Genomic DNA, 13,979 nt, shown 5'->3' with positions numbered 1-13,979 from the left:
TTTTTTTTTTCATTTTTTTCATTTTTTTTTCTCATGAAATTTTCATTTCATGAGAACTGCTGATGGAGAGGAGAGACCTTTCCTGCTGAGCGTGAGCCCAGCCCTTTACGAGACACCGGAGCAGTCACGGAGCCTTGGGCTGCCTGCTTACGGCGCTGCTGGGTTTGTTTTGTTCCGGGCTCGAGATACCGGCCGGAGGAAAAAAAAAACCACTTGCTAAGTGCTGAATTAAAAGGATGATGCAAAACCCGCGGGGTGCCTCGGGTGGGAAACGTGAGCGGCTGGCAGTCGGCAGCCGCGGGGTGCAGGCTGTTTGGAGAACAGGGGGTTCCTGCGATTAGCCCGCTCGCATGACTCAATGCATAACCACCAGTTACACACTACATTTAATCTGGGGTCAAAAGTCACGGATAATTCCAACCACGCAGAAAAAAATGTTTATCGCCCGCTCGCTGGAGCTGTTTGTTTCTGCTGCTCGTTGTTTGGCCCAAACAACCTCAGCAAAACAAATGCGCTCTGGTCCGGGGTCGGGGCTACCTGCGGCAGCTCAGCCTCTGCCTGCATCCCCCAAAAAAGTTTCTCAGTCTCATTTCATCTTGAATATTTGCTGTGAGGGACAAAAAGGATGGTGCAAGGCAAAACCGCCCCTCTGAGGCCCAGTTATTCTGCTGTTTGTGCAGGTGACTGCAGCAGAAGTGCCCTCGGTGCCCCATTGTAGCATGGCTCAGACGCTGCCTCCCTTCAACATGTTTGCTCAGCACCTTCCCCAATTTGGTTTCTGCCCTTTTTTTCCTCCTGGTCCACTTCTTTCCAGCCTGAGCCACGAGCTGCCACTTCAAACCAACCTGGTATCAACAAGGTGTTGGAGGGGACGTTCGGAAAGGCCCTGCCTGGTGAGGTTGATGGAGCAAAGGATCTCAGATCGCTGAAAACACCGAGCAGGGCAAAGGCTTCTGGAGCTCGGAGGCATCACAGACACAAGGACCAGCTCACCCTTGGCTGGGTGTGATGATGCCAGTGGACAACGCGGTGCGATGGTTCCCATTTTCCCAACTAAGAAGAGCAGAGAAGTGATCATCTGCTTAAATCCTCTTTAATTTAATCCTGGGTTGCGTTCAGCACTCCCAGGGCTCTGCTGTTTTCCTAGCTGGTGTGGTGGAGCTCACAGGGAAGCCAGTGGCAGCCAGGGTGCCTGGCCCTGGGAAAAGCTAAAATTGATTAATTTAGGGTGTCCAATGCCTTTTTCTTTAAATATGCCTGCTTTGTGTTATGCACAAAGTACCCCTGCCACGCACGCTGCAAGGTGCTTTTGTCCAAGAATGGATGCTAGGTTTGGGGTTGAGCCGAGGGGCTGGAAATGAGGGAGTTTAAAGCTAGCAAGAGCAGAAGAAAACCACATTTATCTACTCTCGAGCTAATATTGAAGCCTGCAGGCTTCTCACACATGGTGCATTTAAGTTTCCCCCTGCATACAAACTCACCAGCCCTGCAGATGGAAAAGCCTGCTCTGCTATGGCACCGGCAGGTTTTCTCAGTGACTTTTTGGGGTTTGTGGCTTTTTTAATAGCTCTAGGTTTGAAAGCCACTAATGGGGGAATTTTTCCTCCTCTCTAAGCAGAACAGTCCTAGCAGGGCAAGGAGGAAAGGGTCAGATAAGGCTCACAATGATTTTTTTTTTTCCCCTTCTTCAGACAAAAGAGCTCCCAAAGCACCTTGTCCCTGACCCAGCACACCAATTATCTTGCCGAAACCCCTTGCTGAGCTGAGCAGGGCTGGTGCAATTACGTGGATGCTGGAGTGCTTGGCTAAACCACGGCCTCCTGCCTGCTCCCCACAATCTATCCTGGCCCAAAATTAAAAAATAATAATAATAATTCAAAAACTCAGGGCCATTCATGGGGGTCACTGGGCTCCTGGGCCATGTAGGCACCCAGATGGGGGCACTGCAAACACCCACAGCAACGGTGCACAAATGTCCTCCGTGCTTGTGCTGGTGCCTGCAGGAGCCTCCTGCTTGTTTCTCCTCCTCCTCCTGCTCTCTTCCATCACCAAAAAGCCCACAAAGAATTATCCTTCGGCACCATCACCAGGCCTTTCCAAATCAGCCCCAGCCCAGCCACATTTTGGACCCACAACGGCGCGAATGCTCCGGATACCATGGACTTCTACAGTCCCAGATCACCCTTTCTTCACTTTTTTTTTGGGCAGCCCCCGCGTCCCGTCTCCACACCGGCTTGCCTCGTTACGTGCCTGAATTTAATTCCCCTCCATCAGGAGCTGGGCCCAAGCAATTCCATAATAATGAGCTATTCATCCAGAGGGAGGGCACGGATCTAGGTTAATTGGGCTGACAATTGAACCCGAGCCATTCTGGTTTTGCCCAGTTTTCCCCCTTTTTCCCCTCTTCGGCGCAATATCTGCAAAGCTCTCAGCCTCGTTAATTAATAAGGTAACTTCACCCCCAGGGCTGTTTTGTTCTCCCCTCCCTCCTGCAAAGGGCTGGGATAGAAGAAGGAGCAAGAATTAGCTAGCTGGTAACGAAGCAGCCGCTGCCGAGCAGGACAGATCCGGCTCGGTCTGCCGGGGGAGGCAGGCTGTGGTGAGCTGCTGCTGCTGCTCTCCTGGGTTTTGGGGAAACAATGCTGCATGTCGAGGGCAGGTGTTGTATGGGGAACGCTCTGCCTGGCACGTGCAGGAGGTTCGAGGGAGGTGCTGCAAAGCTGGGAGGTGCAGAAAGCAGCTGAGCACACGGGGCTTGCCGGGTGTGGGGTCACCAAAGCTGGGGGGAGATGCAGAAGTGCTCGTGGCTCCTTGGGAATGCGCAACCCTAAATGATCAGGCACTTTTGAAGGTCTTTAAGCCACCAGGAGCATGGGTGGGGTGAGTCTGGGGTGCTGGAGCCCTGCTCCATGCCTCATGTCTTGGTGAGGAAAGCGGGATGCTGCCGGTAGCGCTGCGGGCTCCCGTCTGCCCTCCTGCACTGGGGAACTTTATTCCTCTCCAGAATATGCATCACTCGAGTCTTTATTTACAAATAGAGAGGCAAAACCCATAAATCCTGCCAGGAGGGAAACCGCATCCCGGTGCTGAGGGGCGAGAGGAATCCGTCAGAAAGCTCCCTGCTTCCCCCAGCCCTCACCACCCACAGCTCTGCTCCCAAAACAGGCTCTGGTTTTGGGTTGAGTGGGAGGAAAAGCAAAGTAATGGCCCTTTGTGGGATTTCGGATGAAATCTCAGCCCTGGGAGATCCAGGGGCCTGCAGGGAAGTAGGGTAGAGCTGAGCAGGGAGGCACAGAGCAGGAGGAGAATGGCAACGACGAGGGATGCCGGGGGCTGCATTTTTCCCAGGGATATTTTCCATAGAGACCCTATAGATCCCCAATTCTTCTGACCAACCATTTTTTTAAGCTTTTACCCTTCCGATCTCTCCCCCATCCTCACAGGGAGCGAGCAAGTGGCCGTGGGGAGCCTTGGCTGCCCGTTGGGGTCGGCACATTTCCCCCACACCTCCAGCTGCAGACACATTTCTGGGCACCCCGTGCGCCCCCGGATGAGCTGCCAAAAGGGCACAAAAAGGGCTGCTGAGGTCCTTCCCCACAGCTGGGGGGCCGCAGGGCTGGGCTGCAGGGTTGGGATGAGCAGGGGGCCGCAGGGTTTGGTTGCAGGGGTGGCACAAGCAGGAGGCTGCATGGAGGAGCCCGATCCTGCTCCGAGGCAGCCTGGCAGCTGCGCGCTCCCACACGCGATCGCACAGTCCCCTCTAGTGGATATTCCTCCTGCATCCCGTGGATCTCTCCTGCACGCCCGCTGCTGCTTTGCCCACGATGTGCCTCCAGGCCCTGGCTTCGAGCAGAGAGGCCGGGCACCGTCCTGCTCCCAAATGCAGCGTGGCAGCCCCGCAGGTGTCAAACCCCGTCTGGCTGCCTCCAGGGGCTGAGCCATCGCTGGCTCTGCTCGCTCCCAGCCTGTTTTTTGGGTGACTCAGCCTCCCTCTGTCCCCTGCCCTGGCTTTGTCCCACACCACCCGCAGCCCTTGCGTCAGGGCTGGCCCCTGTGCGACACGGCTGGGCTGACCCCAGCCCCGCAGCCCCCTCTTGGAGTTCTTTGGGCATCGGCCAACAAAGAGTTTAGGAATAATGCAGGCGAGAGCATCGCCTGCTCTGCCCCAGACAGGTCCTACAAGCAGGACCAGAGTGTGCCAAAATGGGCTGGAATGGGGGTGATGTCCTTACAGAGGGGGGCCTGCACCCACACCCTGCACCCAGGCTTCGGGACTATCCGAAATCCCCATAGATTTTGGGTGATGACCCAATTCAGCCCCCATTATGTTCGGGGTGCTGTCATTGCTCTTGACATCCTTTCCTCTCTGTGCTGCTCTGCCCCACGGCCACATTCACCTCCTGGGGGTGTTTGGGGGTCTCTGATGCAGCCCCTGCCTGTGGAGAGGACACCAAAGCTCCTTGGCAGGGGGCTGCAGCTCCCCCCTGCTCTGGGGAGGTGCCACTTGCAGGTCCCCGCACCTCGCTCCATCCCTTGCTGGGGAACTCGTCCCCAGTGCCACCACCACAAGGGCAGCCCCAAAACGTAGCCACAAGGGCAGAGAGGTGCTTGTTCCCCTAACCACCCCCCTGGGCACATTTTTGGGACCGTGGTGGCATTTGGAGGGTGCATACCCAAAGGCAGCTGTGCCCCCAGAGCCCACCGCCCCGCAGAGAAAGGCTGAGCCAGTGGCACAGAAAAATTTATTGTGCGTCTCCTTTGCAGCGTGGCAATGGGAACATGCATCTTTTTGTAGCCTGAACAGAGGAAAAGCCCCAAATCTCCGCTTTTTGGTTAACCCTGAGAGTGCCAGGGGCATGCACTGTGCCTGAGCTCCAGCAGGATTTCCTCTCCAGCTCACGGGTGTCACAGCAGAGCACAGAAAGACACAGCCCAGCCCTGATGTGAATGCCCCATCCTCCCTGCAGGCCCCCAGCATCGGGGTTTGGGCTCAGAAATGCACATTTCGGGCACGAGCCGTACCACGATTGTCCTTGCCGTGGCTTCTCAGCGGGGTCCGAGCTGTGGCAGGATTGGGCTCGCCGGTGAAGGGGCGAAATTAAGGAGTTCTTGCAGCCGTCGAACGCAGGGGTCCGAGCTGGAGGAGGAAATTCAAACTGTCCTTAAAGCTGGACGTGGCAGTGAGCTACTGCCAGGAGAAAACAAACAAACAAACGAGAACAACAAGAACAACAACAAGAGGGGAAAAAACAACTCCCATGCTTCGTCCCAGCGTCAGTGCTCGTTTCCTCTGTGCCACGCTGATCCCGGAGGAGGGCACAGGAGGCCGTTCCCTGCCTGCAGCATCCCCCCCAGCACTAAAATTGCCCCTGGGCTCTCGTTCTGCCCACGGGGACTCTGTAATGGCATTATTATTGTGCTGGGAGGGCTGCTTTCAGGCTTTCTGGCCCCGAGGATTCCCCAGCCCCAGGTGCAGCCCTCCCCAGCTCCCCCACGCAGAAGGCAGAGCCTCGGGTGGGGAAACTGCAAAACCCAAACTGCGTTTCTGGGAAGCCAGATGCCAATAAACCCCGGTGTTTATTGCAGTGCTCCTCGGCAGCCTCTGTTTTATGGATGTGCGTTTAAAAATAAAAGCTCTGTGCGTCCCAACTGGCTGCAGAACGGCTCAAGCACTAAAAGGACCACGCGGCTGGGGGATGGAAAGTCATGTTGTGGCCCCAACAGGACGGCGACCAAGTGGGATTTCTGTGAGCCTCATACAGGGAGAAATTCCTGCCCTGCTTTCAAGTATATTTGGTGTGATTCCATGTGGTCTCTCTGGCATCACACGTCCCACCAAAGGGGAAAGATCTGGACCTGGAAAGCTGCATACCTTGGGTCCACCACAGCTCTGGGGAGAGATGTGGGGTTTGGGGCAGCCGTAGCAACGTGGCAGCTCCATTTCAGCTCGAGGACGGGTTGGGAAATGGCTCTGGAGAGCTTGGGGAGCTCTTATTTAAATGGTGCCACGAGGGACAAGCTGAACTCGGAGCCCATGCAATGCCACGTGTGATGCTTGGCAGCCGCAGCAGCTCCTCAGGAGCAGCCCAAAGTGGTTTAAACAGGATTAAAAAAAAGTTAAATCCTTGCAGTTCGTCACTCCTAGACCACAGGATCTTTACACAACCTCCCCATCCCAGGAGACGGGGCAGCTTTCAGAGAGAGCTGAGGCAATTCGGGCTTCACCCCTGGCCCGCAGCAGCTGGGGAAGGCACGGATTTGGAAGCACCGACTTCGAGAGCCCCTCTGAGTCCCAGGCGTGGTGGGGCAACTGCTGCTGCTGAAATGTGCTGTTTGTTGGCTGCGTGGCTTTCAGCTCACATTGGTTTTTTTGCTGACGGGGCCAAAAGGAGAGAGGAGAGGGAAGCCAAAGGCTTGGTGAGCAGCACACGGGGTGGCTGACCCATGCCACATATCCCAGAGGGGAGTTTTATCCCCATGGTCAGCAAGTCCTTGGTCCGGGTCAGCAGGGGATAGTGGTGGGATCCCAAACAGGGTGGGGAGTGCTGCTGGATACCCCAAATGACCCCTGTGAGAGCTGCAGCGTCCCTGCATGTCCCCAGGGCTCTGCCTGGGGACACTCAGTGCGGTGCCCCCCCAGGACAGGGACATCCCCTCTCCGGGGCTGGCAAGAGAAGCAGCAGTGGCCGCTTTGTGGTGCAGTTCAGAGGCTGGTGCAGGCTCAGGGAGGTGGGAACCAGCCAGGCAGGGAAAAAAGAGGCACAGCTACATGAAACGTGTCCCTCTGGGAGCTGCCGCTTGCTCCAAGTCCTCCCTTTTCAGTGCCCGTTGTTCCAGCTGGCCACTCGCAGCCCCAGCCAGCTTCCCCGAGGTGAAACCAGACAATTTGGCAATCAGCTCGGCAGTATTGACGGTCCCACTGCCTCAGCCTGGTGATCTGCATCACCCAGGGCTTTCTGCGTGGAAGGATCCACCCCCAGAAGGATCCACCTCTGGGTGGACACACACCCAGAGCTCTCCTGGCGGGCTGATTTTGGGCAGGATGAGGAGAGAGATGGGGCACGGACCACGCAGCCAGCACCATGCCGACCTCCCTGGCTTTGAAATCCATCAGATCCCCGGTTTGTGAGGTGAGATGTGAGCTGCAGAAGCTGCTGGGCTTCCAAAAAGGGCTTCTGCCAGCACTGCTTGGGCTGCTTGCTGCATCAGCAATGCCCAGGGTGAGCGGCCCGAGTGGAGAGCAGTGGGAGAAGAGCCCCAGAAGCTCGTGAGGTGAGTGCCAAGAGCTGGGGAAGGAGGAAGAGCCTTCAGGCAGGGTAAAGAACCCCCCTCACCTCTGCCAGCCCGTCAGCAAGTGCCTGCATGGTTTTTTGCAGCTCTTGTGTAAAGAAACATCTGCTCCCTTCTTCCCAAAGCAGCCCTAAAGCCTCTCTGTGCGTAGCTGCAGCAGCTCCTCAGGGATGAGGGTGGATGGGGATCCTTCAAGCCAGCCAGAGGACAACTCCATCACGGGTGTGACCGTGCCCCAGCAGGACAGAGAACCACTCCGTGCCATGCTGAAGGAGGACGGTGATGCTGGGGGTGCAGACGTGGCAGTAAATGCCCCTGGCTGGGCTGAGATCCGCTCCTGGGGTCCTTGCTGCTTCACCTCCCCTTCCTCTCCACCCTAGGGACGGCATCTGTCTGTCTGTCCATGGTGTCAGCCTCAAGAAGGACTCTGCGGGGCACCGAGCGGGTGGCCACAGCCCCAGGTGGCCACGGGAGGCTGGTTTTTAGGTGGCCCGGCCGGGCGGCAGCCGTTTGCTGTCCAGAATGGCCCTCCAGTCATCAGTCCAGGACTGCAGGCGGCGGCTGGGGGGCTTCAGCTGCAGGTGCCTGTTGTGGCAGGCTGTGAAGAGCACGTGCTCCCAGCTGGGGTTCAACTCGGCCCCTGTGAAACAAGGAGAGAGGTCAGCTCACCCAAATCCTCCCCTGCAAGGTGCAGAGCTTGATCTTGCTCACAAATGTGGACACAACCCCCCGATAAGAGCTTCATCAGCCAGGCAGGGACCAGCACCCATCACCCCCGATGCCACCTGCCCCTTGGGGCCGTAGACTGTCACTTCTGCCACCCCACAGCGCCCTTACCCGTGATGTCAGGCCGGTCGTCGATAAGCAGGTCAGCAGAAACCACCGTCTTATCTCGCGTCAGAACGATCTGCTCGAGGAACTCGGGGCCAAAGTGCTTCTCCACCCAGGCGTACTGCAAGGCGAGGGGGAGCAGTGAGAGGAGGCAGGCTGACACGAGCTCTGACACCCTGCCGAATTGGTTTGTTAGCGGGAAGGGTTCAGATGCTGCTGGAGAGCAAGCAGCAGCTTTAAAAAACCCAGGCATCAGGATGAAACATTAAGACCACGTGCATGCAAGTGGCAGAGCTCAGCTGAGGGCAGAGAGGCCACACGGAGAAGATGCCTGGGATCAACGCTGCTGGTGGGGCAGGGAAATGTTGCTGCTGGCTTACGGCTGGGCAGAGCGAGGCACGTGGGGGCTCACTGGAGGGGGTTTCGGACCCACTCACCTTCTCGTAAGGGCAGTAGCGGTACTTCTTGATAGGGCTTGTGCAGATGAACACGTCGGTGCTGCCACGAGAGAAAAGATAACAAGCTGTTAGCCCCCCCTTGCACAGCATCCCACCCACAGCCACATTCTCCTTTTTACTGGGAGCAGAGAGCTGAAGGGAAGGGGATGCACGGGGCTGATTTTCTTGGTGAGCACCCTGTGGGTCAAAACCCCCTCTTTCCTCCCGTGCACGGGTGTCTGGTTGGCATTTTCAGTGCTGATGCTGTGCTGAGTACCTCTGCCAGGAGGCAAATCAGCCTGCACACCACTGCTGCTCCCCCCGTCCATCCCCAAATACCACAGGAAGGTTTCTACTCACTCTGCCAAATTTGCCATTTGCTTCACAGCTTCCACAGCACCGGGGAGCGGGTCCAGCTCCATGAAGAAGTTCTTCGATTCCCAGATGCTGATGGCTTTCTCCTACAAGGGGAAAGAGAGCGGTTACTGCACAGGGCTTTCTTCTAGAGGCTGTCCAGAACCCAACGAAACCTCGGGTCCGTGTCCAGAGGGGAACTTCTATGTGGATCCCCGCTGCAATGTGATGTAGTTCAGCTCACGACGCTCTCTGCCCTATTTATCTCCATCAGATCACTTAAAATAGCAGCCGGGCTGCTCTCGTAGGAGACGATGTAATATAGGATGAAATATATGTCAGGATGAACGCCGACAACCTTCCTCGGGGATGCCCAGGCGAATGGAGCAAGAAACTCCAGGCAAGGGTTGGAAACACATAATATCCAGGTCTGCAGCCTCAGCGCACTGCTCTGGTGCTAAGGGAGAGCTGAGCAAAGAGAAACCACAGGGGGCAAAGCCTTGGGATGAGGACAGGGTCCAGGGGCTGCCAGCACAGCTCTAAGGAACAGCATCCAGAGCTCCTGTGCTCCCTCAGACAGGTAACGGCTTCTCAGTCGCCAAGAAAAGCAATTATTTCACACAGACACGGCGTCCTTGGGGAGGAGAGCTTGGGAGTGTTGCCACATGGATGTGGGCAGAGGAAGCAGCCGTGGCCCGGTGTTGCAACGCAGCCGAGCAGCTGCAGCCACAGCTGGGAGGTTTTGGTGGGAGCCCTGCCCTGAAGGGTTGATTTGGAGCATCTCTGCTGCTTTATTTGGGGTGGAGGGATAGGGATGAAGGAAATTCCAATCCCTCCTGGCCTCCTTGCATTGCAGAGTTAAGGAGGAGCCAGCAGAGCACCAGGGTAGGAGAGAGCAGCCTCAGCAGCATGTATATGGTGCTTAAATAAGCTCATAGCCAAAAACAGACTGGTTGGACAGGCCAGCTGGACTCATCCTGCCTGATGAGTGGGAATCCACTCTGCCCCACCATCTTTTGCCCTTACTACACCTGCAATGGGGGAAGAGAGCAGGCAACCCACTACATATTTGTGCACAGAGCATTAAACACGACATGCTGGCATCAAACCCATGCACTTCTCCAAAAAATCCCAGGTAATATGAAAAGATCAGGCACACCTAATTAAAAGGTTGTCCCAATCAGACCAACTATTGCACTCCTTTGCCTGAGGAGCAGAAAATATCAGTGGCTCAAAGGAAAAAAAAAAAAAAGACATATATTAGTACCTGCTCAAAAAGAAACGCACCGATTCAGTGCAAGAAAACCAGCAGAAATGCCTCCTGGTAGCATGAAAAGAGCAGCCACCCTGCTAGTTTGCCAAAGGGCCAGGCAGACTCCAGTTGCTCTGCGTTAGATGGGCGGGCAAAGATGTTTTATTTCTAAGGTACTGAATGTTGCTCAAGAGACAGCTAAGAAAGGTGGCCTGATGCAGCAAAGCACTTCAAACTGTGCTCAAGTGTTTTCTTACAGCAATGACTTCCGTAGCTATTCTGCTTCCACTTATGTCAAAAAGCGTTTTGCAATCAAGCTCGATGGGGGAAGAACTAAGCTCATCTTGAGGAAAAGACCCACTCGGTTCCGAGAGCCAGAATAACTCCCTGTGGCAGAAAAAAATCCCCCGGGCTGGAAATCCCGCCCTGTGCCAAACAGGATGGACCCCGCGTGTGAACCTCAATGTTCTTCTCAGCCACCGAGCAGCTTCTATGCGCCTTGGTCTGAAAGCAGGGTTGCCCTGAAGCTGGTCTGTAGAAGTTTTGTTACTTGTTCAGCCCAAGGTTTGGGGTTTTTTACCATGGCAGACGCAAGATGAGCTCACATGCAAAGTAGTTAACATCCAGGAGAAAGAAAAAAAAAAAAGAAAAAAAAAAGTTATCATGCATTACCTCACCAAACTTTTAGCATCTGCCTTATTGCATGGAGGATGTTCTCCATTCCCCATTTCATCAATCTCCATTCCCCTTCCATCAATCCCAGCTAGAGGGGACACGTCATTCTTTCAGCTCTTTGAGCCACCGAGGACTTTGCCAGTGGGAAGCCCTGGCCGTTACGCATGCTCCCCTCCTTATAGCCTCTGTACTGTTAAAGAGGAGTATTTTATCTGCTGCAACTCCTTTCAACTGGTGCAATTACAAGCCTGAGATAAGACCACAGCCCTCCAAGTGAGCTGGTAAACGCACAGAAGCAGAAACCGACTTTCTGCAGCACTGAGCCCTTGGTTGAAAGATAAAGTACAACATAAAGAGAGCTCCTGCTTCTAGGCTTTAATTACTAAAACGGATCACAACATTTTTCAGACATGGGAGGTCTTAGGGTCTTTTTAATTTCCAGTAAGCCCTCACATGAAGCATCACTTGCATGGTTAGCACTCAACTCCTCTGCCGCGTCCCACTGCGTACATTGCTGTTGAGGAACTCCATAAATCCATCTAGGGATAGTACCAACCCATGAAGCATGGCCAAATCGGAGCTAGAACAATCCAGCGAAGCGACTTTGCCTCTTTTTTAAGTAAACAGATGTTCTGAAAGATCTCCTTTCCTTGCATCTCCATCCGTGCATGCAGGGAAAGGAGACGGACGCATTACAAATGCTGGATTTTGGGGACAAGAGGCACCGCTGGAAGCCCTGCTGCGTGCAGACCTGTGCCTGTATTGGGGTGGGAGCTCCGGCCAGCACCCACCACCCTCCCCAGGGGCCTGTGTGTGCCTCTGGAGGCAAAAGCAGGGCGCAGAGCAAACAGGAGCCACGCGAGGAGTGGGGGGATGCAGAGACTCACGCTCAGCTCAGGTCCCAGGCGCCCGTATTGCTCCGACACCCAAAAGCCCCTCCGGTCCTCCAGGGCAATGTAGGGCTTGTCGGGGTACCTGGCCCTGAATTTCTTGAGGAAGCCTCCCTCGAAGTCGGCCAGCACCCCGTCCATGTCCACCAGCACCCGCAGAGCCCTGCGGGACCCCGCTATGGGGCCGGGCCCCCTGCCCAGCCCTGCCAAGGAGCCGCAGCGCCGGGGGGGGCGGAGGTGCAAGATGCTGCTCAGCAAAATCATGGTGGGAAGAGGGGGGGGCTCAGGGCAGCTGGGGAGGGTCTTTGGAGGGGGGGGGGGGGAAGGGGAGACTTTTATTTCAAGCACGCAACCTGCAAGCAAGCGGCTCCCCTGGGAGATGCAATAGGGGAGAGCAGGGGGGATGCGAGAGGGAGCAAAAGGGGTGCGAGGGGGAGCAAAGGGGGTGCGAGGGGGTGCAAGGGGGATGCGAGGGGGTGCAGGGGGGTGCGGAGGGGGTGCAGGGGCTCGTCCTCGCCCCGGGACCTCCCCGCCCCATCCCCTCCCTTGCAGCGAGCAGCGAGCAGGCGGCTGCGGGGCTGGGGAGGGGGGTGATGGTGGTGGCGGTGGTCCCAGGAGCCGGGGGTCGGGGCCCGGAGCTGGGACGTCCCCGACCCGGCAGTGCAAAAGCCCAGTTCCTCTTCCCGGTGCCTGGCCGAGCCCGGAGAGCGACGGCACCGCCTTCAAGCTGCACAAGCGCCCTGCGGAGCTGGGGCTCGGCAGCGCCTCCGAGCCTCTTGAAGCCTCCCCCCGGCTTCTCCCTCCCCTCTCCCCGTAGCCCCCGGTAGAGCCCCGGGGCTTGCACCCGATGCCGGGGTGCTGGGGTCTCCCTTGGGACCCATTGCCCCGGCTTGGGACCCCGGGGGTGAGGGCAGGGCTGGCATTTTTTATGAGCCCCCCGCTGCCTCCCCTATGTCCCTGGGTCTGTTCGTAGCTGCAGGGGGTGCGGTGGGTGTATTGGGGTGCGTGGAGGTGCTAGGGGTGCAGGTGGAAGCCACAGGGGGATTTTTGCTGCGGAGATGCGGTGTGAAATATAGCAGCACCCTCACAGCAAGTCGTGGGGAGAAGCGAGAGTTTGCCCAGAAACCTCACAGGATCTGACGGCTCCGTCCACACAAGCGGTGTGGAGGTTTGCAACATGGACCCAGAGCTCTTCAGCGCACCCAGAACTCATCAGCGATGGGAAACATTTGCAAAAGTGGCCATGGAGACGGGGACTCAAAGTGACACAAACAAGTGCTGACACAAAAACAGCATGCGTAAAGGGCTGAATGTTCTGACACAGGACCAAACATCACCATGGCCCAAAAACCACTTTGGGGATTTAAGCTGGTAAAGAGCCGGGAGGCATCGAGAGTGTGACTAACAGCATTAGGCAACCGCTGGGCTGGGGAGGAAGAGATTTTGGCTGACAGCAATGACACGACTTAGCGGATCCAGAATATTTAATCTTTCGGTTCCAGCATGTTTTCCTTGGAGTATGTTGTTCTTGTTTCACGTAAAGGGCAGACGGGCTGTGGAGATCAAGCGGCTTGGTGAAGGTCAGGGAGTGAATACAGAAAGGGAGTGAATGCAGGAACAGAATTCCTGACAGCTGGGTGTATCTAACAGTAACATAAAAGTGAGTTTTGGGGGAAAATGTGAAGTTTTGAGACTGTATTCTTATTTCACTGGAGCAATCACTGTCCCCGGGGGTGGTTAAGGAGGGGTTGGACGCGGGGACATGGCTCAGTGGTGACAGCGGTGGTAGGGAGGGGTTGGACCAGATGAGCTTGGAGGTGCTTAACGACCTTGATTCTGTGATAATTGTGGTAATTGTGATAATTCTGTGATGATTCTGTGATATTTCTGTGATATTTCTGTGATATTTTGTGATACTTCTGTGATTCAGAGCAAGGATCTCGTGCTTTATTTCACACACACCCGCTCTTTTCACACCAGGCACCGGGGAGGGCCCTGAAACAGCCCCAAACCCCACGCCTGACGCCACGGTGACGCCATCATGACGTCACCCCGCGGCCCTGCTGAGTCACGGCTTCTCGCGCTAAGATGGCCTCCCGCTCCGGGGGGGGCGGGCGGCACTTCCGGCCTGCCGCCCGTTACCATGACAACCGCGGCGGGCTCCCCCCCCGCGGCTCCCCCATCTCCCTAGGCGGCGGAAATGACGCGCAGCACCGGTGGGCGGGGCGGAGGCCCCGCGGCGGCATCCGA

The 13,979-nt window shown here is 56.3% G+C and overlaps 1 protein-coding gene across 1 annotated transcript; it reads right to left on the bottom strand.

Annotated features, from left to right (window-relative positions):
- Positions 1-4,725: 4,725 nt before the first annotated feature.
- NT5M (5',3'-nucleotidase, mitochondrial) lies at positions 4,726-12,480 on the bottom strand. The gene is made up of 5 exons (XM_005011227.6): positions 11,727-12,480; positions 8,919-9,019; positions 8,559-8,619; positions 8,128-8,242; positions 4,726-7,930 (listed from the first exon to the last, which is right to left on the bottom strand). Exons 1-5 carry the CDS (start codon positions 11,991-11,993, stop codon positions 7,773-7,775), a joined length of 702 nt encoding a protein of 233 aa, XP_005011284.6. The 5' UTR covers positions 11,994-12,480; the 3' UTR covers positions 4,726-7,772.
- Positions 12,481-13,979: the final 1,499 nt, after the last annotated feature.

Source organism: Anas platyrhynchos, chromosome 15 (assembly GCF_047663525.1).
Source record: "Anas platyrhynchos isolate ZD024472 breed Pekin duck chromosome 15, IASCAAS_PekinDuck_T2T, whole genome shotgun sequence".
Lineage (NCBI taxonomy): Eukaryota > Metazoa > Chordata > Aves > Anseriformes > Anatidae > Anas > Anas platyrhynchos.
This window is presented reverse-complemented; position numbering and strand designations above follow the sequence as displayed.

What these genes read in the sequence shown, in the direction of transcription:
- NT5M (XM_005011227.6), bottom strand. Translation starts at nt 11,993, where the DNA reads ATGATTTTGCTGAGCAGCATCTTGCACCTCCGCCCCCCCCGGCGCTGC. An exon ending in GCCTGGGACCTGAGCTGAGC is followed by an intron (nt 9,020 to 11,726) that starts GTGAGTCTCTGC and finishes TTCCCCTTGTAG; the next exon opens with GAGAAAGCCATCAGCATCTG. An exon ending in CGACCGGCCTGACATCACGG is followed by an intron (nt 7,931 to 8,127) that starts GTAAGGGCGCTG and finishes CTTGTTTCACAG; the next exon opens with GGGCCGAGTTGAACCCCAGC.